This window comes from Athene noctua, chromosome 6, assembly GCF_965140245.1.
Source record: "Athene noctua chromosome 6, bAthNoc1.hap1.1, whole genome shotgun sequence".
Lineage (NCBI taxonomy): Eukaryota > Metazoa > Chordata > Aves > Strigiformes > Strigidae > Athene > Athene noctua.
The window spans coordinates 49,413,212-49,440,179 of NC_134042.1; the positions used below are offsets into that span (position 1 = coordinate 49,413,212).

At 41.0% G+C, this 26,968-nt stretch overlaps 1 protein-coding gene across 5 annotated transcripts in view; it reads left to right on the forward strand.

Annotated features, from left to right (window-relative positions):
- DDHD1 (DDHD domain containing 1) overlaps window positions 1-26,968 on the forward strand; it is a 67,969-nt gene that overhangs the window by 20,326 nt on the left and 20,675 nt on the right. For 2 of the 5 annotated variants that reach the window (XM_074908927.1, XM_074908932.1), the window contains exons 3-7: window positions 2,453-2,554; window positions 10,034-10,162; window positions 11,965-12,112; window positions 22,001-22,107; window positions 22,258-22,364. In XM_074908927.1, coding sequence (XP_074765028.1) covers window positions 2,453-2,554; window positions 10,034-10,162; window positions 11,965-12,112; window positions 22,001-22,107; window positions 22,258-22,364 — 593 coding nt within the window. Of the gene's footprint in view, window positions 1-1,309; window positions 1,329-2,452; window positions 2,555-10,033; window positions 10,163-11,964; window positions 12,113-22,000; window positions 22,108-22,257; window positions 22,365-26,968 lie in introns of all 5 variants that reach the window. The other 3 variants (XM_074908931.1, XM_074908928.1, XM_074908930.1) reach the window with 3 other exon arrangements.

A 26,968-nucleotide genomic window follows, 5' to 3' on the forward strand; every position in this document is an offset into this window, starting at 1 on the left:
GCGTGCTCCTGGGGAGGAAGCAGCAGGTGATAGTTCCCACTGCTCTAGGCTAGCATGAGGGCTAGTTCTCATTCTTCCATTCAAGACCACAGAGCAGTAGTTCAAAGGGTACATCATAAAGTGGTCCCCAGTATAAATAATATCCTCTAACAGCTTTTAACATTTGTTATCTTTGCCTTAAGAATAATTGGCTAGCTGTTACTATCATAAATACAGTTGAATACCTATCATCTGTTGCTCCATCATCTTTTTCAGGTATATTCATTTAATTAGGATGAAGTGAAGCTGAAAGCTTTAATATAGGTGATAATAAGATAGGAATAGACATAGTTCATTCTGCTTGCACAGAGAGATGCTCAAACTCAGCTGGAAATCTCCTGAGCAACCTGATTCAAACTTGAAATTGGATTTGACTTAAAAGTTGATCCTGCTCTGTGTAGAGGATTGGAGCAGAGGAACCCCAGCAGTCCCTTTGGCAAAAATTAATTCTGTGGCCACGTCAATGATTCTGTGATAGACAAGAAATGTAGAAAAAAGATACTGAGAGTCAGAATTGGAATTAATTTTTTAATGCACTGATTTTGAAACTGCAGAAATTTATTGTTTTTTCTTATGGCTTTTCAGTGCGTGGCTAGATGCCACAAAACTTTAAAAGTTGCATTTGGAATAGTTTCTTTCTTTTCCCTTAAATTTCAAATAAAATTTTCTCTGTTCGTAAATTTAGATTAACAATGAATTTTTGTCACAGCTGGCTATGTTAACCTTTAGATGGGAAAGTCGTATTCATAGAATGAGAGTCGTGCAGATCAGAAGGGATCTCTGGAGATGGTCTAGTCCAACCTTCCCACTCAAAGCTGTGGAGTCAACAGGAGCAGCTTTAGGATGTTTCCAGTGGGGGGGGTTGAGTATCTCCAACAATGGAGACTCTGCAGTCTCCCTGGGCAGTCTGTTCCAGTGTCTGACCATCCTCACCGTGAAAAACATTTCTTTGTATACATTCCTTGAATCTCCTGTGTATATTCTTCTTGAGTGTTGTATTGCCACAACCAGTACAATATTCTGCAGATTAAATTATTCCAACAAGTCCCAAGTGCAATGGCTATGAGCATAATTTTCCTCTCCTCTAGAAAAGTGATATGCAACAGAATTGTCATTCACTTGCATCTGTATTAAGGCATCTGCTGACAGAGCTGTTAGCTGAGGGTGTGACTGGGCATGATCCTGGACCAGTATAACTGTGGCAGTCAAAGCCCTTGACGCCAGCATGGAGTATCACTCACTTGAGCTGGCATAAGTTACTGCATCACAGAGTATTAACTACTCCTGGTGTTTGCAAGGGAGGATGTCATTCGGTTGCATTTCTCCCCACTCTCCAACGGGCTAATTGATTAATCACAGCTTAATGACTGTGGATTCAGAAGCCAGGTTGGAGAGTCTTGACTCCTCATTGAATTTAAACACTCTGTCTTGACTATGTTTTGGAGGCTAAACTATTTTGAAATTAAGACTTTTTGTGTGAGTTGAGGGCCCACAGAGCTGTAACACGGGAGATGTAGATTTGTAGGACTTCACTTTCAGCCTTGCTCAGGAACCCCTGAAGAAGCATAAAAGGTATCCATCCATCCTAACAGAGTTAACAGTGGCTACAAGCCTCCTCTTGTGTAATGGCAAGAGCACGTTCTTCCTGCTCACATAACTTCACCCGCTCCTTAGCCTCAGCTTTCACTTACCTTAAAGTATTTCTGCCATAATCACACAGCACAAGTATGTAAATACCTGAAAAAGAATCTTCTGGATTGCTGCGCAATATTTCAGTATTGTCAGGAGGAGTGAAATAAGTTGATTGAAAGTCTAGTAAAAGTTATGGACTTGCCTTAGCATCAGGGGGAAGCTCAGCAGCAAAGCGTTGCATTTCACTGGGGATGCCAACTTTGAGGCCTTACAGAACAGGGTAACAGTAGGATATTTTGTCAAATCTTTTAATAATCCTCTTACAGTCTTTGAGGAAAATAATAGAGCTGTGCTTAAAATTGAGGGGTTGGGGGGGTGGGGTTGTTTTTGTTGTTGTTTTTGTGGTTTTTTGTTTTTTTCAAATGTTTAGCGTATACTTAAGAAGGGTTACTGTGTTCTACACTATACAAATAACAGCATTTATGTTTTTGTACATGTAAATGCAAAGGCATTTGGTGAGTCTGATTACTCTGTGTTCCAGCTGTCTTTTACTCATGCCTTTAGCTTTGTTGTGATGTCATAATTGTTTGTGAAGAGTAATGAAATTAAATTTGGCTAATATAACCTGACACTTTTGCTACAAAACCAGGGTATTTTTAAGTCTACATATACTTTTTCAGAAAATGTGCCTTTTTTTTTTTCTAAAAATGGTAATACTAATGAAAAAAAACTACACCCCTTTTAAAAATTTTACTTTGAAGCTCAGTGTTTTTACTTTTAGTTCTCTACTACCTCCCTCCCTTCTCCCTTCCTTCTTTGTTCAAATGGAGAGGATATAAGGAGAAATCAGATGCTGCATGTCTTAAGCGAAAGCATTCCCAAGGTACAGTAATTGTAGATTTCTTTTTTGTAGTACTCCTGGATTAGGAAGTTTTAAATTCTAGTTTGCTTATGTCAGTTAAATGTGATAGATTTACATGCTTCAATTTCTTGAGCTGTATTCATGCCATTTCCTTCAAAAGGGAAGGAAAAAGTATAAATCTCAGAAGAGAAGTAGGTGCTAACAGTGTCATGCAGTAATCCTTATTATAATTGTTTGTGACTGTGATGAAAACTGTAAACATTTGGGGTTTACACTCTATATGTGGTTTGGCTTTTTCAATAAGCTAAAACCAACTTTTTTAGAATCACAGCAGGCCTTGTATAAGATAATTTATGTCAGAGAAGGAATGGAGAGTTTATACCAGATAATGTTTTGCCACTTTTTTTTTGGGTAATGCATGCATCTTTAATTTTATCTTGTAAATTATTTTCACTGCAGCTTTTGTATGAGTACTGGAATGAAATGGGACTTTGGATGTATGATATAACAAGGGGAGGCTGTATAGAATATGTGATAAAAGCTGCTGTGTTGCAGAAAACAACTTTGAACTTTGCAGCAGCTGATGTTGTGCAAATTTGTTTCAGAAAGTGGGAGTAGATCTTACAGGAACCATTAATGATTGCAGAAAGCTCAAAAGTACTTGTCACTGGTCTTTCTCTGCCATCGTTAAAGCCAGTAGTGATTAAACTTTTGCTCACTTCAGTGACTGTGGAAGTAGACTTCTGAAAACTGCACCCTCGATTTAACATGTAAATGCACATGGTAGGTTTAGAGCTATTCTTGTCACATACCATATATTCTTCTAGTTCCTGGGGCTATTGTAAAGTATGAGAATTTATTCTGTCGTACATAAATGTTTGCCTTTTGTCTTCCTTTGATTATATTTTTCTGTAATTGGGTCCAAATGAAAATGCCTGAAATCAAAATATTTAATAGTAAACTTCTTCCTGCCTCTTCTCACCCATGGAACTCAAGTCTGTTAAAGGTGAATAAAATTAACTGCTGTCTTGAGCAGTAAAAAAGGACTTCAACCTTTTATTTTGTGACTGTGATTTTGAAATCACTTTGGTTTTTTTTTTTTCTCCAAATCATGTTCAGTTGTGGTAATTAATGTGCTTGAATTAAAAAAAATTAAAAGTAAGTGCTTATGTAACTCACAATGACATTGATGAATTGAGAGGTGATGAAGTGCAATATAAAAATGACAGCAGTGTGAAACAGCCCTTTTAAATGGCTTTGCATTTGTCTTTTAATGTCTTTTAAATTACTAAGAAAAGCTTTTAAAATCTACAGCTGTACCTCAGGTTTACATACCAGAACTTAAGAAAGAACACTAGTGGTCAAATTATGCTCTCAGCTACCTGTATGATGTGTCAGGCTTTTGTGCAGAAACTACTGCTTACTGATTGCAAGGTAGATTAATTTAAAAATCCATGGGGAAAAAAAAAAAAAAAAGGAATGAGGGCAGAAAAGATTTTCAGGCAGTATTTACACTTCTCTGGTCTTTAGCCCTGACTGGAATGACAGTGCCTTTGTGGAGGCAGTATCAGCTTTTAGCACTTCAAAGGTGCTTTTCTCTAGATTGATTTTTGACTTGAGCATAGCATGTGTCTGGTAGAAGAGAATCAGCCCATGCTTTTGGTCTTGGCAGGTGGATGAAAGCATCAAGGAAAAAAACCCAACAGGTGCTTAAAAGGTATTTAATTTTAAACTGTTGGCCCTGTGAAATGCCGTGTTCAAGCACCTGCCTGTCTGCACTTGGTGCTGTAGGTGTTCAGCTCCTCAAGCCCTTGAGCTGGGAGGATGTGTGTACAGTGTACATGCAGTGTGCACCTTCCCAACTTCTCCATTTTGTGCTATGAGCAGAAAAAATTGTGCAGGCTTTCTGCCTCTCAGTTATTCTCCAGTTATTTTTGACTCAAGGTGAGTTTTTGCAGTCTAATTGAGATCAGGTTCTTCAAGGCTTTAGGAATATATATTCTATATTTTACATTTACTACTTGATTTTTTCATATTTAAATTTAGAGGGATTTTTCCATCTGTGTTCATCTATCTTTGTGAACCTGGAGGCTTGTGTGAATAGTAACCGTTGATTTCTTCAGCTGAAAGGAGTCCTCTCCTGATCCCTCTCACTCCCCCTGTGCTTTTCTCCTTGTTTTTGCATGGTTTGCTCACTGCTATCTCAGGTCAAGCAGTCTCCTGTGTACAGTGGGGTTGTCCCTTCCACATATCATACTCTAGGTGTCTATCATAGTTGGTATTCCTGCAGAATGTTTTGTTTCTGGCTACAAAGGAAACCAAACCTTGGTCTCACTTCCATGAGCTTGGCCTTCAATCCCAAACTAGAAAACTGAGCAGTGGGCAGAATATTTTCTGCCACTGGGGAAGATGCACCTACAAGAGATGCCTGCTGAGAAAGCTGTGCACGTTTTCCGTATCAGAGAAGTGGTTCATGTGAAAACAAAGCTGCAAGAAGCCGGGTCCAGGGGGAGATTCCTGTCCCGTGGTTTTAGAGAGACCCTTCATAATCTGTGCCTGACATTCAGAGATGCCGTAGCCGCAGTCAGGTCTCAGTGAAGCTCAGCAGCATCCTAGCCTGGTGCCCTGGAGAGAATCTGCAAATGAGGAAAGCGTGCTTCTGAAGGACCTGGAAGGCAGAGGAATGAACACAAAGAGCATTCCCCTGTGCCATACCCACTGCCTAATCTGAATTCTGCGACTTGGCTCCCTCAGCCACTCTACGACACGCCTTGGTGACTTCCTGACACTCTGTGATGTCTCTTAGTAGGAAAAGCTCCTGAGCTGTCAGTTTGACCACCTCTGCAGCATGCAGGAGGTTTATAGGACAGTTACCATTTGTTCTGCAAAGAGAATGTAAATCATTTTATCACCTTCAAGAAAACAAAACTTTCTCTTCCTCGTGTTCAGTTTCAAAACAGCAATGGCAGCCCTTGTTATCCTATACCTGGAAAACAGAATTTGCATATTTTGATTTTTTTTTAGGTTGCTATCAAATCCTTTCCAAAGACGCTTTTTTTTTTTTTTCTTTTCTGCCTCACTATTAACACACCCTGGGACTCTCAGCAGTAGAAGCTCCTTTTGGTTGGGCTCTCAAAAGCCTTGAGAATCTCTTCACAGTCTCCGGTACGGTGTTGGCCCTTGTGAAGAGGTACCTTATTGCAGGCTTAATTTTTTTTTTTTTAACCTAAATTATATCTCCTGTGCATGGTGACAGAGAACCACTGTCTCTGCCTAGCTGTGCGTGCACACATGGCTTGTGGATTGTTTATCCCTGTGACTGATCTCAGCTAGGCAGCTCTTCTCTCAGTTGGGTTTCTGCCATGCAAATCTGCAAGGGTGTGCCATTTTTTTCTCCCCAGACATTGTTATCACTGGGACAGATTCTTATGTAAGGACAGAGAAAGCGCAATGACAGTCATTGTGTGGGGTGTCACTCCTGTTTTGAAGGAATATTCTTGCACAGTAAGGGGACCTGGAGCTCAGAGTGATAGATTTTCCCTTCTTAGGGGCATTTCTGTTCCACTGGTGGACCTCAGGGGTCAATGCCGGGACTGGTGCTGTTTAACGTCTTCGGTGACACAGACAGTGGGATGGAGGCCCCTCAGCAAGTTCCCTGCCAACCCCGAGCTGTGTGTGCGGGGACACGCTGAGGGCAGGGATGTGCCATCCCCAGGGACCCGGACAGGCTGGAGAGGGGGGAACTGCAAACCTCGTGGAGTTCAACAAGGCCAAGGGCACGGTCCTGCCCGTGGGTCGGGGCAATCCCCAGCACAAACCCAGGCTGGGCCAGGAGGGGCTGGAGAGCAGCCCCGAGGAGAAGGGCTTGGGGGGGTCGGAGGGTGGAAACTGCCTGTGAGCCAGCACCGTGCGCTGGCAGCCCAGAAAGGCAACGGTGTGCTGGGCTGCACCCAGAGCAGGGGGGGCACAGGGCCAGGGGGGATTCTCCCCCTCTGCTCCGCTCTGGGAGACCCCCCTGCAGGGCTGGGTCCAGCTCTGGGGCACCAACAGCAGAAGGACACGGACCTGCTCCAGCGGGGCCAGAGGAGGCCACGGAGGTGCTGGGGGGGCTGGAGCCCCCCTGTGAGGACAGGCTGGGAGAGTTGGGGGGTTCAGCTGGAGGAGAGAAGGCTCTGGGGAAACCTTAGAGCGGCCCCCCAGGGCTGAAAGGGGCTGCGGGAAAGGGGGGGGACTCGTCATCAGGGGGGAGGGATAGGATGAGGGGTGACAGTTTTGAACTGGAAGAGGGGAGATTTGGATGAGATGTAAGGCAGAAATTCCTCCCTGTGAGGGGGGTGAGGCCCTGGCACAGGCTGCCCAGAGAAGCTGTGGCTGCCCCCTCCCTGGAAGGGTTCAAGGCCAGGTTGGACGGGGCTTTGGGCAACCTGGGCTAGTGGAAGGTGGCCTGCCTGGGGCAGGGAGGTGGAACAAGATGATCTTGAAGGTCCCTTCCAACCCAAACCATTCCATGAGTCTGTGATCGCATCGGGGGTCTGAGGATGAACAGACATCTCCATGTTTATATAAATTAAAAAAAAGGGGAGACAAAATCTCACCCCAGCTCAGTAAGAGGGTGGGAACAGGTGCATTGATCCACAGGCAGGCTTTTTAAACAGTGCATCCCACGGGATTTCAAAGTAGAGTGCCAAGGTGGAGACCCAGCTTGGTTTGTTTTGACCCACGTGACTCTTGTTAACTTCTGAAGAAATGTGTCTGCTCCTGGTTGGCAGGATAGACACCCTGGAGGCGTTACCCAGACTTGTGCAAAATACTGCACTGGAGTGGATGGTGCCTTTGAAATGTCCTGCAGTTGCTGTTTTTCAGTGATTGAGTCTCTACTGCTGGTTTAGACTTTGCTCTGGAGTGTTCACTTGGCACTTGAAAGCCAAGGAGTGAACGTGTTGGTAAACAAAATTTACTAAGAGATGCAAATTAGAATGTAAATATGTCAACTAAAAATGTAAAGTATATCATTTTACAGGCAAATTAGTAGATTCTCTGAAAAGCAAATGCTTTTCATGTTTTAGATACTGCCACTTCCCTAAAAAGTCCTGATGTTTTCTGGTTGAAGGAAAACTGAGAAGCAAGAACAAAAAAACCTTCTTTTTTTTTTTTTCCTGGGTGTTGGGTAGAAAGCAAGGGTGTATAGTCCAAGTGCTGTAAAAATTGCATTTGAGCTTGAATTGAATGTGCATGATAACACATCTCAGAGAGGTAAGTTACTCTGTTGTCAAGAGACAAGGAAGTATGGTCCTGCTGAAGGTTACTGGTATTTTCATCTGGTGCTTGTGTTAAGAGTAGGCCAGATTTTTCAGGTTCCCCTTTGAAGACGTTATTAGATATGCAGAGAAATATGTTGGATATTTCATTTGCAGTTCCTCAGTGCTTGTGTGTGTTGTAGTTCATTTTGATATGTCCTTCAACATACGTGGTTTTGAAGAAGGCCCTAAAAGCTAGGAATTTGTTCTTCCCAAGAGAGAATAAGTCATGCAAGGTAGGAGAAACCTTCTTTCTGTATATTCTTTCCAATAGAGAGGGTGGACTTGATTCCAGAAAGAGTTTGAGGATTGCTCCTCCCCAAACTGCTGTTCTTCCAGTGGTGATAAGTGACTCAGCCACAGGCCTGTCCATCTCTCTCTCTGCATGCTTTGGACATGGCACACAGTACTCTCCAAAGGCAGCAAGCTTCCAGCCTTCTCCAGCCTCCCCAGGAACATACTCTGAGAGGGATTTTACAGAATACAGGTGGAACAGCTCTTAAAAACCTTCTAGACAATGTGTAAAGAGTCTACGCTGGTCATGGAACTGAGGATGGAGGAGATTGCAGAGACATCTGCAAGGAGGTCCCTTGCCTTTGCCACTAGGCTACATGCCTGTCTCAGGACATCACAGTCTGTTGCCTTGTCTCCAAGTCTGAAAGAGGAAGTTTTGCTGGGAATTTCCTTTCCTTCTCCAGTTCTAAATTGAGATTTCTGGACATGGACTCATCTCTGTGCCTACAAGGATGTTTATGAAAACATGTTAATTGAGTTCTCACTAGATTGCTTCTTGCTCTGGCCAGTCATTACCCTAAGCTGACATGCCTGCTCCTCAAAGTTAGGCTTCTTGCCTGCCAGTGTAAAACAGTAATACAGTTCTAGTTATTTTTGTGAATCTATTGACTACTATTACAGAAGGGGTAATCCTTTTCTAATCCCCTTCTTTCTTACAGACTTTATTTAGTTTTCCATCAGACTGTCAGGTCTACCTGCCTTAGCAAAGAAAAAAAATACTACAGGAGAAAGGTCACAATATCTAGTTTAACATGACTAGTTTGTGCTGTAGCAGATTTAAAATATGAAGTAGTGATGGCACAGGGTTTCTCGGAATGTTTTTTGAAGAGTATAGAAAGTTTGAGTGGCTTCAAGCAGGAGGTTAGAGCACCACTTGTTATGAAAAAAAAAAAAAAAACAAACCCCCTAAAAAAACCCCAAACCACAAAACATCCCCTCTGGGTGTTTTCCATGACTTTGAACTTTTTAGCAAGATCGCTGGCACTTAAATAACACCTTTTTTCTGTCACAGGGCTATTGCTGTTGTCAGCTCTCCAAATGTTGTGCACTCCATATTAGATGAGACCTAAGCAGCAGATTCCAGTCTCAGGTGAAATCTGAATTACTAGCAATACAGCAGTGGTACTGCTTTTCTCAAGCAAGCTCTAAGCCTTAGATGAGAGATTCTGACTTGCATTATAACGTGCCTGGTGTGCTTAATCCCGACAATCAGGCAGTGTGTCATGAGGTTGGTCCCAGAGCTCAATCAGTTCCAAATCTGGAAAACACAATAACTGCACAAAAAACACTAGAGCTCTTAGTGGCTTTTGAAAGAGCTAGATTCTGTTCTGTGCCAGAAATTACTCATTCAGAGGCTTTCTCAGTGAACTGTGTTTCCAGCTCCTAGATATTTCTGAAAGGAAAGAAATGCAATGGAGCCTTCTAGTAATTGACCCTTGAAAGGCTCTGTGTAACCACTGAGTGCACTCAAAAACCAGGGATCTCGCTGTACAGTCACAGGAGAGATAAGATAGGGGTAAAATTGCTCTTTTTCTAGTGATGAGAGTGCATGGGACAGCCACCTGGGCATCACAGCAACTTGCAGTATTTCAACATGCATTGCCCTGCCACCCCCTGGTTTTTGTTTTCAGCTGAGGGAATATTTTGGAAACCTCCCATCCCAAAATGAGGGTGAGAGGAGAATGGTGTGAAATGTCTTCAGAGGTGTTCTCCAAACTGCTGCTTGTCCTGGTCAGATTAATCCTAAATGTAAAAAGGTAAGAAGTGATACAGATGTAGGTATAATGAAGCTCTAGATTTTAACTTGTATGCAAAATACCCTCCTCTCTCTCTCTCTCTCTCTCTCTCTAAGAGGCTTTTTTTTAAACTCTTACTTGTTGAAATTAAATGTTGTTCTTTTTTACTGCAGCTATTCATAGTCTAAAGTTGAGTCGCAACCATGTGGACTGGCACAGTGTGGATGAAGTGTATCTTTACAGTGATGCAACAACATCTAAAATTGCAAGAACTGTTACACAAAAGTTGGGGTTTTCCAAAGGTAATATTTCTCGGTTTGTAAAGAATATTGCAAATACCAGTATTTTAAGTTTGTTACTTTAACACTAGAGAGATATTTCAAGTTTGAAGTTTTAATACGTGGCTAGCCCACTTCAGCCCTTGCAGTTTTTACAGAAAGTGTATTAGGGTCCTTAGGTGGTTGTACCTAATCATAACTAGATGTGAATAGGCTGTGACTTATTTTTATTACGCATTTTATTACTATTTTGGATGCAGCAGTTAACATGACATAAGAAGTATACAAAAATATTGCAGTGGTAGAGTCTAGAAGCTACAACATAAGAATTCCAGTCCCCTTTGCAACCTTAACTTCACTGCTGTGTGCTTATGTACTGTGATGCATTCCTTACATACATGATCATACCTTCCTCTCTCACCACCTCTTGCCTTTTTCTCCGTTCATTAAACAGATGTATGAGCTGAGAGGAGGTGTAAAGCATTTAGACAGAAATTGTTTCCAGTAGGAATCCAGGCTCATTTAAGCTCAAAACTACCAGTCATAAAGCCAATGAGGCTGAGATGGTTGAAAGAGAGGATGGTCTGTCTCAAGCAAAAGGCAGATTATTGCCAACCTAGAAAACTGGAACTTGTCCTCTCTGTCGTGGTGCTCCAATGCACTGCTGGACAACTACAAAAACAAGAACATACACATCTGTTTTGTTCCTTGGCCTCTGAAGAGACAAGATCAGGTAATAGGTTTGGCTTTAATCCTCATGCTGCTGTCCTGTAATTAAAGCCCTCCTACCCTACAGGGATCTTGGGTGGATACTTACTTAATGTTTGCCAAAAATTAATATAATTCAGTGCTTCACTGACAGAAGAAATGAAGTCCCCTCTATCCAGAGCATGATTTGGATAGTGTATAATAAATAATAGGACAGATCTACCCTAAACAATTTTAAGGGAGAAATACCAAATAGAAGCCCAGTTGGTAAACAAAACGAGTCCTCTGTAAAAACTGTCCTTAGTGATTTTGTAGTGTTTTTAAAAACCAGACAAGTTGTTTCAATTTTTGTGGCGGGGAATGATGCTGCCTTCCTCTGCGTGGCCATGCAAAGGGGTTGGCCGGCTGGCACTGGTGCAGGGCTGTGGTCCTCTCCATGGGTCTGTCACTAGAGGGGGATGGAGATACGCTCTGCCAGTGGGTTTCTCAAACCACCTGCAGGGCTTGAGAGAACACCCAGATTTGCCCAGGGTAATTGATTTTTGGTTTGATCCCTGGACTGGAGAACAGGTGGGGAAGCTTGAGGTTGGATCAGCTTGAAACAAAGTGTGGGTTTTCCCTGACAAAACCAAAAATGGCAAAGCTTTTCAACCAGCTTGCTTAACTGGGTCGGGGAAAGAATGACAACACTTACCAGTTTTGTGGCCAGATCATTTCCATAATCCTTCCATGCTGTGGGAGTAAGGTGGCGATATAAAGAAGCTTAATGACTGAGACACACGGAAGAAGGGTACTGTGTTATAAAAGTGGATGGATAATTATACAACTGTTGTCTAAAAAGTTGTTTTTCAAAAGATTTCTGAAATAAGTTATCTTCACAGTAGAAATGGCCTAGTAATACATTGACTCATCCAATTAATATCACCTAGTTGCTCAAATCTCTCAAGAGTTTAAAATTGCAGATATATATATAAATACATACTGTTCCTTTATGTATAATCTTATTTTCAAGATACTTTTAATTTATTGGTCTGAGAAAAGTCAAGCTTCTGTCAGCATATATAAGACCATTGCATTTCACAGAATGTAACTGATCTAGGATAATGTTTTTTCTACAGCTTCAAGTAGTGGGACAAGGCTACATAGAGGCTATGTAGAAGAAGCTACGTTAGAAGACAAACCACCACAAACTAGTCACATTGTGTTTGTTGTGCATGGTATTGGGCAGAAAATGGACCAAGGAAGGATCATCAAAAATACAGCTATGTGAGTGCTTTATAATATTTGCAGTACCAACTCTAGCTTGAATATAAGGCTGATATTATTTATAAATAACAGCAGAGCCTTTGGTTTAAGCTGTATCTTTTCCTGTTTCCTTCTCCTCCTCTTCCCCTGAATCATTAGTCTTTATGTTGTGGGTATGCTACTTTTTGTGTGAATTTGGATGTGTGGACTTAGGGAGAGCAGCTGCAAGCCAGAAGAGCGAAGATACATTCTTTTCATGACCAACACTTGCAGCTCTCAGGGGTCTGGCCTGTGGATTTCTAGCACCTGTGGGGCAGTGACTGAGGAGGGAGAGATTTTTTCATTTGGTTTAAATCGCGAGCAATCTCCGTTGTTCCTGCTGGTTGTCAGAATAGTGGGCAAGTGAAGTACATACCAGTAAGAGGGGAAATGGGGAGCTAGCAGGAATGTTGGCATTCCTAACAGGACAGAGTTACTCCAAACAGTTGGAAGCTATTGATGTGAGTCTGCTCATCAAACTCTGTGCATAGATACCTGATAAAAAGTGAAACAGAACTGAAAGCTCACCAGATCTTTTCATTGAAAGTCTTTTGTGAAGACTGGTTTGCAGATGGTTTTTGAGTTGACATCTGAGAAGGCCAGTTAAGGTGCTGGTGGATAGGAAGAGAAACTCCTGAGCTATTCAGAATGCTGTACCTGAAAAGATTTTTGAATATTGGAAGAAATTGTAAAGTCTTGATGACAGCATTGTGGGAGACAGGGTGGTGTTAAGGAATGCTTCATTAGCTGAAAGAAGAGGCTAAAAAAACATTAACTGCAGATCTGTGCTGTACAGATGGTTTAGTATGTGCATCCCAAAAAGTTCCACGTTCCATCAGTTGACAGGAATAGTGACATACCCAGTGACTCCTGTGAAAGTGTGTAGAGCTGGGATTGCTGATTTGGTGGCAAGAGCTTTGTGAACCTCCCTTTAAACCCAGAATGGTGATGTAGGTCAGTGCTTATGTGCTGTCACTGTGGTGTGTACCATCGTGTCAGCAGGCTCTTGTGTTCGTTCAGCTCGTTGTTTCACTCTAGTGTCCTCTGGTGTGGTCTTGTTTTCACTGCTGTGTCGTTTGTCATCTCAAAGCCACAACCTGCTACTCCCTACTCCCCTTGTTCTGGCACTTCCCTGCTCTTTTATTCGTGTTGTTTAGAGCAAGCAATCAAAACCAAAGAGAAAAGGATCCACAGCCCTTGAAGTTAGTCACCAAAATAAATGTAAAAACTTAAAATTTTTGTAGGATGTAATTACACTGGAAAGGGAAATACCCTAAATGCAAGCTGCTGTTTTAACAGCAATGAGAAATAAAACTTCTACTTTGGAATCATTACGGTTTTATGCTTTTTCTTTCTCCCTACCCCATTTTCCATTGCACATAGATACGGGGGTTGCATGGGTGGATTAACTTCAGCTCAGGACACAGTGCATAGGCGTTCATTCCATAAGAAGTCCTGCTTTAACTGGCAGCCTGTTACGTAAAATCTTTTATCTAAAAGAGAAACAAGACTTTTTGTACTTCAGTAAATCTTGCTCATATCCTCAGGAAGTATCAGACAGTATTGCACAGCCTTTTAAAATGCTAATTATTAGCATAAATTGTGTATTCTGCACAAAATCTGCAAATTAAAGCATCATTTTAGATTGAAGTGGGTTTTGTTTTGGTTTGGGTTTTTTATAGCTTAAAATTTATCAGTGAAGAACATCCCATATGTTCTAGAAGAGATTTTAGAAGAAATGTCTGCCAGGCCAACACAATGGCAGCTCCCACAAGTTGTACTAGCACTTTCTGTTAGCACCTTTGTCTGTGATATATGTGTGTATTTTTTATATTTTTTTATACATTCTTTTGAATTAGGGACACAGGGAGTCGAATGCTGCATTTTGAAAAATAAGAGGGATAAGAAGAAATGCTTTTTGACTGTTCACACTTTAAAGTAGAAGCTAAGGAGAAAAAGGCTTCAGTGGTTTATTTTTACTTTTAAATTCACATTCTTTAGTAGGAAACCTGTAGTTGCAGCCATGCTAAATCTGTAACTTAAGCCATAGGTCTGCCCATCACTGTACTCTTCCCTCATCAATATCTGGGTACCATCAGCAGATGTAGAAGGCACTGTCAGCCCTCAGAGCTCATCATTGTCTTGGGCTGTGTGCAGCTTTGTAGGACTTGGATGTCACTTGTGATACGCACGTGCTGGTGTGGGAACCCTGGGGTAAGTGGTGTGTGAGTCCCTTAGAAATAGAGAGTTGCTTTTGGTTCGGGCCCCAGGACATCTGAGAGGACACATTCCTCTGCAGAGTGCCACCAGTCCTCTCTGTGGATGTGGGAGCATGGATGGGGAGAGAACAGAGATGAGGCAGGTTGGGCAAGGCAAACTTCGTGACACCTTGCTTTTTTTTTGTTAGGGTGCTTGGAGGAACTCTGGGATCTGCAGAAGGAAATAGCTTGTTTAGGTGCCTTCTCTTTCTACCATCCACAAAAAAAATCTCTTGTGCATTTTGTCTTTGCCATGGACATTTACGGTTGCTTCTTTTTGGGTTCATTCTACCCTGGGTTTATCTCAACCTGTGTGAGAGCAACTCTTCAGTTATTTGCACGGAAACATAGCTTCACTTGAACAAGTGATCCTAAAAGAAAGAAAAATAAAGAAAAAGTGCAAAAATACATCTTATAACCTAGATATGGAATACTTCATCTGTAACCCAGGCTGGTGAGAGACCCTGCCAGAGCTCATTTGATATGCTCTGTCCTCAGATTACCACCTTGAAGATATTGGTGCAGCTCACATGATGCATCTGCATCATTAGGCAGATCCTGTTGGTTACAGAGGTGAAAACAACTCTTCTTCTAGGGTAATTTAAAATTACATACACTAATTTCATTAAAGAAATGGAGTTCAATCTAATCATTAATGTGATTAGACACTAGGGTTGCAGGGTGCCCTGTAAGTAGGTAAATGGAAAAGATGCGTTTTATCGATGCTTGAATGAACAGGTCTTTGGTAGATGTGACATGATTTTGTTTCTTCACAGTGTAGTTAAACACATTTATTATCTAAATGTAGTACAGCAGCTGGTACAACAAGCTGCTCCTGTCAGTGCTGATATTAACTGCAGAACTCGTCTGGGAAGAGACAGTACCTCCTCCAGGCTGGAACAGTGATTCAGCTGACCTAACGTGAACAGAATAATGTGCTGTGAGCCACTTCGGTAGCAGAGGGATGATTACTTAAGGAAGAAGATAGTATAGTCTGTATTTCTTTGTTAGAAACAAAGATATTATGGCATAATCTACTTAACTGGAGATTTTTTTTATTTGCCATCAGGTTCAGTATTCTGACGTTACTAGGTTTCCGAAAAGGTGTAATGTTAACTTAAAAAAAAAAAAAAAATTGCTTGGGCATATCCTTTTATTTTACTGTACACACTTTCATCTTGTTATTTGGAATATTTTCTCACCGAAGCTTAATCTCTGATTTGTTGAACTTGTGCTTCTAGACTGGGTGTGGGGGGGTGTGCTTACACATTAAATAGAATTTAGGAATGTTACCATACATGTTTTCAACTTCCTTTAAAAAACTCCTGGTTTTTTAGCTGAGTTAGGTAAAGGTCAGACCTTTAGGCTGACCTTCTAAATTTCATCAGCTCCTGTGCTTGAAAATTAACTGAAGTAACTGTTCTATGTATTTCCATAATAGCTGTAATGTTGTGACACATCTTGGCTGCTCTTACCCTAAAGCTGGTATCTGTCTGCCTCTGTCTGAATCTCCTGTTTTGATTCAAAAATTACATTTGCCTGTGCTGCTGCTTATAGCACTGAAATTGCTGTCTGCACAAGCAACATCATCTTGGCGTTCCATAATCACCAATTACATTTTTATTGCAAGTCCCATTCGAAAGCATTTTAATTGTGGATTATCATTATAATAATTACTTCAGAATAGCTATTTTGGTAAATTTCCAGTGGCATGCAAGCCCTTAGAGTGCAGAGCCTCTCGGAGGCCTTTCAGTACATTAAATATGTGCTGCTGGAATCTTAAATCAAAATTTCCTCTAAAATTTTTTCTTATAATTTGGTACTTTGCTAATTTTCTATTTCACTACCTTTATTGCATTAAATACATATTATGTGCTTATTTTCCATTCTTTGGTGCTGGTAATAATTGCATGTTCTTCTGAAATTAAGTATTCAAATGGTAAAAATTGTCTTACAGGTTTCAACTTGAGCTTGTCTTGCAAGCTAAGTGAGAAGTTGAGTCCAAAAGGTAAAAGGTGATAGTTAGGGCATTAAATACTTTCATAAGAGCTTGTTTTGCGTACATTTTATTAATTAACACATGACTGCATCAGCTGGATGGAAGCTGTAACAGCCTGTTTAGAACTTAGATGTATGTCTAGGTCTGTTCTCATTCCCATCCTCCCCCAGCCCTCATTTCTGCCCAGCGCTGCCCTTTCCCTGCCCACCCCAGCACGACTGTCTGTATGTAAACTGGATCACTGCAGTCAGTCTGAAAAACTGGAACCCAGTCTGGAAGATGGGAGTGAGCAGTGAGGAGGCAGAGGAGGACAACGGGGACAGGGAATGACGAATCTGCTTAATGCCAAAGCCAGCATCTCTCTGAGGGGTAAGCTTGCCCACCGTTTGGAAAGCAGTGCTGGGGAGGGAGGCACTCGCCCTCCGAGCACTTGGATCTCCACAGGCTCATCTCAGAGATCCCATAGTCAACTAACCAAGCAACTGGAGTGCCTTTGATCATGCAGCATCCCATTATCCTTGAAAAGGATGAAGTGTGAATCACGATCATGCTTACTTTGTTTGCGTGCTAGAATTTCCATTTTCCTTCAGGAGTACGATGAGTCTGCACATGTCCTAGAGCAGCGGCCTTAATGTGTCTGGTCTGAGAGCAGATGAATCCCTGAAGAACAGTGGTAGAAGTGACTTATGTCTTGCAGTTGCTCTTTGAAATCTGCCTTAAGTAAGACTTGTTTGCATTTCTGCAATGCAGGTTTTGAAAACAGCCTCCCTTTCATTTCCTCTGGCTTGAGCAGATCTCAATTTTTATTACTCATGCCTGCTCCTCTCACTTTGACTTACCAAACTTAGCTCAAGCCAGCCCTGAATTTCCTCAATAACTCGTGGTATTATTTCCTCAAAGAGGCAGTGAGTGCTGTGCTGCATTTGGGGGAATTCCAGAGTGGCTAAAGCAGTTGGGGAGTGCTTTAGAGCATCATTTACCAGTTGTGTGACCAAAATCCAAAGGGATGAATTCACAGTTTTACAGGCAGTAGTGAGAGTTCAGGTTTTTTTGTGGGGGGATCCCATTACCCTATCTCTTAAATCAAGAGTTTAGTGTAAGAAGTTGGCTGGTGTAATGCTTTTAAAATTAAAATCCATTCCCTTTTTCTTGGCTATGGATCATGGGATTGAAGAGTCTGCAAAGATGACTTGGGAAAAAAATGAGTAACATATTCAAGCCTTCAGGCATTTTGCTCTGTTACAAGCTATCAAGGTCATTTTATAAAATTTGTGAACTAGCTGTAGCTAACTTTTTTGTAGCTCTCCAGTTTTTAATGTAGAATTTGTGAATTCTCTACAAGAGTAAAATTAGTACCATAAGATTAAAAAGAAAAACCACAGCAGTAAGCATAAATATGGTAACATATCTCTGGAATATACTTGCTTAAGCAAGGATGTATACCTGTGAAAATACGGGTTTATTATTTTAATCAGAGAAAGGCAGCCAAGTACGTTTTATTTATGGTGAGTCTCAAAGTATCTATTTTCAGACCATTACTTCTTGCATGGAAAATACCAATATGTCAAAATGTTTTCTAAAGTATATGTTGCATCTGCACCTGAGTGATTTTTTTTTTTCTTTAAAAAATCATAAATTTTAGTGGTTACCATGTGTTTCAACGTATAGATTTAAGTAATTGTTGCTCTGGGGTCAACATTTCAACATCCATTCATATTGGAAAGGAGAAGGATTCTTTGACTGTTCAGATGAGGATTTATTACTTCAGTTGGTGTTAATTTTGCAAATGAGTAGGGGGACTTACCATCGAATAAAATAGCTCAAAATACTTCTTAAAAAACAGAAGGGGGAAAAAAAACCCAGCACCTTTATAGCAGACCAGATAAGCACGTATATATGCTGGGGTTTTGTGTGTGAGCATAGCCACATCGCTTGGCAATTACACCACAGTTTTCCTTAGAATTTATAATATTAAACTATTGATCAGAATCGGTGGGAGATGTTGTATAGTGCCATTTGCTGTAGATGAGATGTGTTGCACTGGGAATTGTTCTGGTGTGTTTTAGTGCCTCAGTGATTCTTGTGATCAGGAGATCAGTGTGACATTGCTGCTGTAAAATAATGAAAGAGAATAATTGCACCTCTGACAGTATTTGGATAGTAACACTGAACTGGATTGCCTCAAAGTTTAGTGGAAGGCAAAAAAATATTTTCATAACTCCATAGTTTGTAACCTGCAGAACTCCAGTCAGTGGTTTGTTGCATTAACCAGCTTCATAAGGTTAGTGTGCAATGCAGTGTGTTGTAGTGGATGAGCACACCTGAAACACTGAGAAACAATTGCTACATACTTGATTTGACATCAGTGAGGTGGCAGTTAACCAAAATTTGTTGAAACAGAGCTTTTGTCCACTTCCACCAGAATGTATTTTGCAAGGAAGAAGGGAGATGCACAATGTTTGTCCATAATCGTTCTAGCAGAAGTTTGGGACTGTTCTGCTGGAGGCTGGACCATGTCTGGACAACCTCAAATGATGTGGGGGGAACCCTCTAATCTGAGTAAAATCAGGTTTTGCATTTCACAGAATTTTGGATAACGACACAAAGCTGGCACAGCTTTTAGGAGGGGGGAGACTTGAAGCTTTTCCCAAAAGCTTTGGCAGGATTGCTAAGCTGCACTGGTTTTTTTTCCAAACTCATATATCTAGCTTTAGAAAGGAGAATTTTAGTTAAAATTATCCTCTGTGTCAGTTTGCCTGTGAATAGCTTTAGTAAGACCTGGACCCTTTGGAACACGAAGAAACCCTGTAGCTGTCATATTCGAAGAGGGGGATGTCAACAGCTTCAACAGTTATTAGTTCATAATGATTACAGCTGCTACTGATGTGTAAATAGTTTGGATGGGTTTTTTCCGGTGCTATTAGAACCAGGTTTTTTGCAAGTTCCTTCACTTAAAGTATCTGTTGCTGTGTAGAATTCTGTGCTTTATTCATGCAGTGTTTCTATGCTTTTACTGCTTTTAAGCCTAGCAGCTTTAGATTGTTGCTTTGGTGGTTTCCTGCTGAACTTAACTGTTTCTGTATTCATCTGAGCTGACTGTCATCCTCCTTCATGCAGGGAAAGTTAAGATGGCTTGGCAAAGAACAGTTAGAATATTTAAAGAATATTCATTTAGATTTTAGGTCCTTAGATTTCCTTGTGCTAGTAATTGTCTGATTTTGTTCAGACAGGTGTGTTTTTCTTTTGTTTTGGTTACTCGGCAACTCCAGGACTGTTAATGTGTTTAGTGAATTTTTATCTTCTTGATAATCTAGAAATTCTGTGGCTGAAGTTGGGCTTGCAAATAAGTGTCCTTACAAGCGTGTTGTGTGGAGAGAGTGGTTTTGTGCTTTGCAAGGTTGGGTTGGTTCAGGCTCTAAATCAACCCTGATTTATGCAGATCCTCAGGCTGATTTGCTCGTTTTGTCCCCCCCCCCCCCCCCCCCCCCCTTCATCATGGGAAGGACATTCTGCTTTATTTAAACCTTGGCCATCTTGTTGGACTAGAGAATTGGAGATTAGGAGTGCAATCAAACCAGAATTTAAAAGTAGAGATGCTGATCAGTTGTATTTTTTTGAATGTTTGGTCATGCCACTAGTAACTGCTTTGGAAGAGTGTGAAGGATGCTCTTCTTTCTTGCTTTCCTTTCCTTCATCAGAAAGTAAGTGTCAGTTATGGGAAAGTGTGCTGACTGCCTGCTTCAAAAATTTGGTACGTCGTTGATCTGCTTTTTTAGTAGCGTGATGGGCTTTTCCTGGGAAAAACATGATAATGAAAAAGAATTTGTTATCTGTGTGGAAAATGTTTTGGCAAGGCATTGTCTTTCATACTCCTTCCTCAGTGAAGTGTGTTTCTCTCTCCCTGTGCAGCTGATATGGCTGAATTAAAAACGTAGAAGACATTTTGCCCAAAGCCACCGTGACATCTCTCTGCAGCCCTCAGGAGCTGCTGCTGATGGCTGAAATTCATCTCTGTGCTTGTTCCACCAGTCACGTCTGCCTTCAGCTCTCCTGCACAGCTTAAAACCCGCTAGTGAGCTGCATCCAGACAGGGCGACAGCTACACTGGGAGATTAAGAACAAACTTTGTCAATACTTCTTCCTTTTTATCTGTATTGTCACCTCTGGTGGCAACCTCCTGGAGGAGATTTGGGCGGCTCCTGACTTCATCCTGCAGCTGGCTGCCGTGCACTGCTGCCTTTGTTTTAAAGGGGGATGAAACACAAGGAGTCACCCACAGTTGTCCGTATGGGATCTCTGTTTAATGCTGATGCTGTGTTGGTGCAGAAAGTGCTCATCAACTGGAGAAGCTTAGGCGATTACTGTCTCAGGTGTTGGTAGTGATTTAGGCTAAACTCCTTTCTGTTGAAGGAAAACAGAGGAGCGTTAATATATTCAAGGAAAGTGTCTCAACTGGGGGGTTAAGCTTATTAAACTGCTTTTGAACTGGTAGAAGTACAGATGGGAGATTAATGTCATCATGCCTTTAGTTGTAGCAATCATTAAAAGGGATTTGCTTTGAAAATAGGAGGGGAAGAAAACCATGTTGAAACTCTGGGCTTTGCCTCAGAAATAAAAACCCTTGGAACTGGGAAGCAGCTGCTGGAAACCCAGCACTGCTGCCCCTTGGTCAGATTCAGTTTGTCTCGCTCATCTTCAGAAATGCTAAATGCTATTGGGGGGCCAAGATTCTGGGAAAAAAAGGAAAACACAACACTTCCTCTGTTTGGTTGCTGAATGTTGTGCTAGAATGCATGGTTATTTTACTATAACTTGCGTAATTTCATGGTGGTTTTCACTTTCTGCTGATCGGTCCTTCACACAGCACTACTAAAGTAGCACTTCTAAAAGAATGTAACATACCATTATCCCCATCTCCCCTGAACAACAAAGAGTGTCAGATAGACTTGCTTCTGAGGCACTTCAAAGTTTCTCACATCACTTCAGAGAAGTGCATCAATCTTCATGTTCAGATGTGCTTTAAAAAGGAAAAGTATCTTAAAAGGACATTTAGCCTGTCCATCTGCTACTACAAGTTAAAATGCTAATAAATGATCCTATTTCTCACTCTGAGAGCTATCAAGCCTTTCAGTTTGATACGTGAAATTAAAATAGAATTCTGACGTTTCAAGCAATAGTTCTAATAGTTTTCTTTGTGTTTAAAAGCACTGAATTATCTTCCTTACACAGTGGTCTAAAGTGTTGATTTAATTGGATTCAAGGTTTCAAGGCAGTGGTAAAACTTTTAATTTTCAGTCACATTCTACCCCAAACCCACCAGAGTTAACAGATATCTTTCAGTTGAGTTTATGTGGTTTATGTTAAACCAATAGTGTAATACATACGGAGATTTTTAAACTCTTCTGAGCATGTAATGCACAGGTTTTTTCATTGTCTGAGAGTTTAAGTACTTTATAACAAAAGCATGAGGTTGAGGTAATTACCTATGTTAGTAAGCATGCGTTGCATACTTGAAATGCAAGAAATGTGTTGTTGCTGGATGCATAGGCTTTATTTGATAAAAATACCAACAGTAGTTTTCACAGGAACTTGTTCCTCTGTTCTTTTTTATAGGATGCGAGATACTGCAAGAAAAATAGAAGAAAAATATTTTTCTAATCTCGCAACGCATGTTGAGTTTCTTCCAGTTGAATGGAGGTCAAAACTTACCCTCGATGGAGGTACATTACTTGGTTCTTTTGCTGTTCCAGTTGCTGCAGTCTGCAAAATTGTCCCCAGAAGTTTCATACCGTGTCCTCTACACGTGCCTTGTTTAAATTTTACCATTCTCCTGCATGTAACTCAAGTCTCTCTCGTTTTGTTTTTTTTAGACACCGTGGATTCCATTACTCCAGATAAAGTACGAGGTTTAAGGGATATGCTGAACAGCAGTGCGATGGATATCATGTATTATACAAGTCCTCTTTACAGAGATGAAGTAAGTGTGGTTTTATGCAAGTTTGACTAGAGCAGGGCATAGAGGCTGAAACAAACTGGGCTTAGGAATGTAAGCAAAGTTTCTTTCGGAGAGATCCTGTGTGAAGAATACTAACACTTTGCTACTATGTAATGGTCATCCAGAGTAATCAAAATAGTTTTAAGAGTGATAGGAGTAGAGAAACAGCAAAAAGTGCAATCTGTGTAATCATTTAGAGCAGAGCTGAGATGGGTCTGTATCAGCAGCTTGGAAATGGGAAGGTTTTTTACAGGATTTCATGCCATCTGTATATTCAGAGCGATGGGACTCCACCGAGCTGAGATTCTTCTTACCTCTTGCAAAATCTGTGGATGCTTGTCATTTCATTTTTGTCAGTTCTGCAGGCGGATGGGATGACAGCATGTGCAAACGTGCCCAAGCCAGTTTTAATGCATTTGTGTACACTTGCCTTGCAGAAAAGAAAGATGACCCTCAGTTACCTGTTTGTTAGGGGAGTGTTGGTATCCTGGGCACTCCCATCTTACCTTGTCACAGGTCTGTTGGCACATGTGTCCTTTAGTGTAGCTGTAGAGTGACCCCGTTAATCAGAGGGGGAAAAGCCTTGAATACATGATAAAGTAGCCTGTAAAACACGTACATTACATCACTATGCTTTCAAATACGCTATGCTTTCATCGTATGCTTTCAAAGTTATGTCTTAAGATAATGCTTCTGCAAAAGTTCCTTGCACAGAGCTTTTCAGGATGGGTGGGCTTGGTCTTGCCATGCCACCTCAGGGTAGTGCATATAACAAATGTCACACAGGAAAAAATAAAATCTCAAGTGCCATGTAGGACCTGTCCTGCAGAGCCAAAAAGGCTTCTTATATTCTGACTTCTAGTCTTAGTCTTTACCTTTTTTCCCTGCTGAGAGGACAAACATGCAGAAGAAGATAACCTGTTTATTCTCTGATTTGTGGTGCAGTCCAGAATACCAAATTTCAGTCTCATGTAGTATAGGAATACATGTAGAATGGACTAGAAACAAATACAGAACTTCTGGAAGTCCTTTCTTTGTTTTAGATAGGCTCCATCAGACACGAAATCTGTTTATAACTAATGTCAATTTGCTGTGCAGTAGGAGCTGGTGCTCGTGCATTGCTTTATACTTGATGGGGGCAGCAAGGCTGGGCTGGCATTTGATGGAATAAATGGCGCACTGAAACATGAAGAGGGAATTCTGTATTTAACAAAATGAAAATGCCTTATGTTGAGTTTTGAATTGCAAGTAGTGTTTTGAGGTAGACTGCCCAGTTTGTTAAAGAACAAATGGTGGCAGTCCAAATAGTTTTGTGTAAAGTTGGGGAAACGCAAGGAATGAAAATGTGGGATGTTCCTTACCCCCATAAGCACAGTCTGTCTGGCTCATGCCATCTCCTTTGATAAGCTGTATTCTAAAGAAAAATGTCAAAGGATATATGTATTTAAGAAGCTACTAATGCAGTCTTTTTTGGTGACAGAAACGCTTTTCTTTCAGGATTGTGTGTCAAGATCTTGAACACCTGAGCGTGTAACCAGCTAGCATTAGCCTTGGGACAAAGTCTCCTTTGTGTGTCACACTTCTGAAAACCCCTGTGGGGACATTTTTCGGATTAGTTTCTACAGGAATTGTAGGTTTTTTTCTGTGTTGACTACATTATGTATGGAGCAATGATAATCTTCTTGCAGCCTTGGTGCTCTGTGCATAGTTAGACTGGGGCAGGGTGAGAGGAGAAAGACTTTCAAAGCTTATGTGGGAATTTGATACTACCTTTTGTTAAAATTAGGTACGTTTGTCCTTTAGACTGGCAACATAGTTTTAAAACATAAACTACCTAATAATAGTTCTTTTTCTGATAGCAGTGGTGGTGGGATTGCTAAGAGCCTTTTAAGCTTCCAACACCAGCAATAGGTGTAGCAAAACCTGCACCTCTCTTGTTGCTCAGTCATGCAAAGTTCATTCTTCAGGGCTTCTGGGTTCTCCACTGCGTATCAGGTTTCTCTCTTATGGAACTGAAGCCAGCATGAACTTTGTGACAAGCGATGAAAACTTCTCCAGCAGCTTTAAAATAGATTCTTTAACTGCATTAGACACTCAGCATGTCTGTGGGCATCTTACGGGAAATGGATTAGTGAGTAAAGTTCAGGTATGCTGGCCAACAATGCATGAAAAATTTAATTCATTGCTCAGTAGAACTGTAGTTTTGCAGGTATATCACCATCCCTCACATACAATAATTGACAAATAAAACGTGTGCTGTGGCTGTGCTTAGATCTGATTGCAAAAGACTGTTTTCATCATTGAATCAAGGGAGTTTTCTTGAAATATTTGCAACAAGTTAATCATTACTTTACCATATTCAGACTGCATGGATAAATCTTGCTCAAAAGCAAGGTTGTACGATTTGTATTGTCCAAAAATCAAAATGCTATTACAAATGAAAGGTTAAAAACTTGAAGAACAAGTTTCTGAAATGCATCTTTCGTGTTACAGCCAAAACGTTTGGGATGCAGGTTTTCTTCTTGTTCATTCAGCTACAGAGTTCGTGTTCTGCCAGTGAGTTGTCAGGGGTGTGACTTCTTGTTTGATTCAGCTTGTTTGGTTAGAAGTTGTATAAAGCTCATAGTCCTTAAATGTTTTTTGCAGACTTTTTCACCTTTTATTTTGCCTTTACCTACAGAAAGGAGACTTGGTTTGGGATTTGGGTTGGGGTTTTTTTGCTTGCTCTTCCTTATCCCAATTTATTTTCCGTGACCTAAATTGACAGAGTTTAAGCACAATAGTATCAAGTTGAGCATTCTTCTGGAAAAACAGTTGAGTATTTTCCCATGTTCATTGTGGAGCTGTTTTGTGGCACTTTGCCCTGGGTGCTCAGAAATGAGCCTTGTCTTCAAAGTATTCACATGGTCACATGTTGCTCAGAATTAGTATTCCTGCTCGCCACTTCATCACACCAACCCGATTCTTTGTGTACCGTGAACACTTCTAATACTTTCCATCCAGAAATCCAAAAAGTATCTCAAAAGGAACTAATTAAACTTTGCTGGGCTCCTGTGAAATAAATTGAGCAGTTCAGCAAGTTCAGCCTAGAGAAGAGTAAAGCCACTGTTCACCTGACAACACTCAGCAGTACTTTGATAATGAATTTTCTTTCTACTTCTAAGGATTTTTCCCACACCTAGAACTAACGTTACTGCTTCTTTAAAGCTTTTGACCACTCTTTAAACAACTTAAGGGATCTGCAAGTGGGTAGCCACTATCTTCTTTTAGGGGGAAGAAACCTTGTCCTATCATCTTTCACGTGAGGTAGCAGAGAGCTGTTTCAGATGCAGATGGATTGCTCTGCTAAGCGTTACGGGAGCGTGGTGGATGACCTCCTCTCTGATTTCAAATATTGTTTCTTCTGTGACGTGGTAGGAGAATATCCAAAAGGTGCCGCTGACTTCTGACAATGCAATGTGATACCAGACAGGTATTAATAATTCAGTACAGCCCTATGAACGTCTCAGCCTGGTCTCAGACTTCGCTCTGGACGATGTCTGCAGCCAGAAAATTCAGCTGTGGTGTTTGTGCGTGGCTGCAGGTGAGTTGTGCCATGCAGTGCTCACCTGCACAGTGATCCACAGGGAGTAAAACACAACCCCTCATTACACAGATAATAAGGAAAAGCGATAAATTGATATTTTGATGCACACATCTATTTCTAAATGACCGATCATTTCATTTTAATTCTGACCTTGCTAGTCCCATCTATGGTAATGTAATCTTGGGTTTTAATGTCTTCAGTGGCAGATTTTGTTTCACATCTGTGTCACTGTAGCTTCATATTTCTTTAATAATAAATGGCTATAGCAGAGATTAAAAAGACTAATTGATGCATAGTAAATTTAGTGTTGTCACCTTCATTATATTGTTAAGTGCTTATTTTACTGATCTTCACTGTACTTACTTGCAGGCTAATTGTAATTCTGTAAATTATTGATATCTATCTTGGCAGAAAATGCCTTTAATACAGAATAAAGATTATTTACATCTGTCATGCCAAACTCTCTAAAGATTTGGTGCAAATATTGCAGTAGCCTCAGAAGATTACTAGGAGATGTTTATGGATTACTTCCGCCACAGCTGAAGTGCAGGGAGATGTGGTGGTTATTGAATATTTCTCACCAACTGAGGAAACGTAGAAGCTGGGGTCTGGGACATGGTGGCTGTGGGCTTGGGGTTGGAGGTGCTTAGGAGGCCAGGGGGAATGCAGTGTGTAATGTAGCTAACCTAGCATTGCTCCCTTGGGCAGACTTCACTGTCCACCTTGAAACGGCTTGATGGTTTGCTGTTATATTAAAAAGGAGAATTAATGACTATGCTCTTGAAATTCAGGACAAGTATTAACTTGTACTAGAGCTTTCATCCCTCTTTGATATGAGGTTTTGCAATGGAAATGTCCTTCTCCTGCGCGCTCCTTTCAGCAATAAAAGGCAGTTGGTTTATGTGTGTTTGAAAACAAGAGGGATGTGAAGGAGGGAATTTTTAGCTGAGACAATTTCAACACTGGTTTCAACTGTGTTGAACATTATAGACAAGGAGCT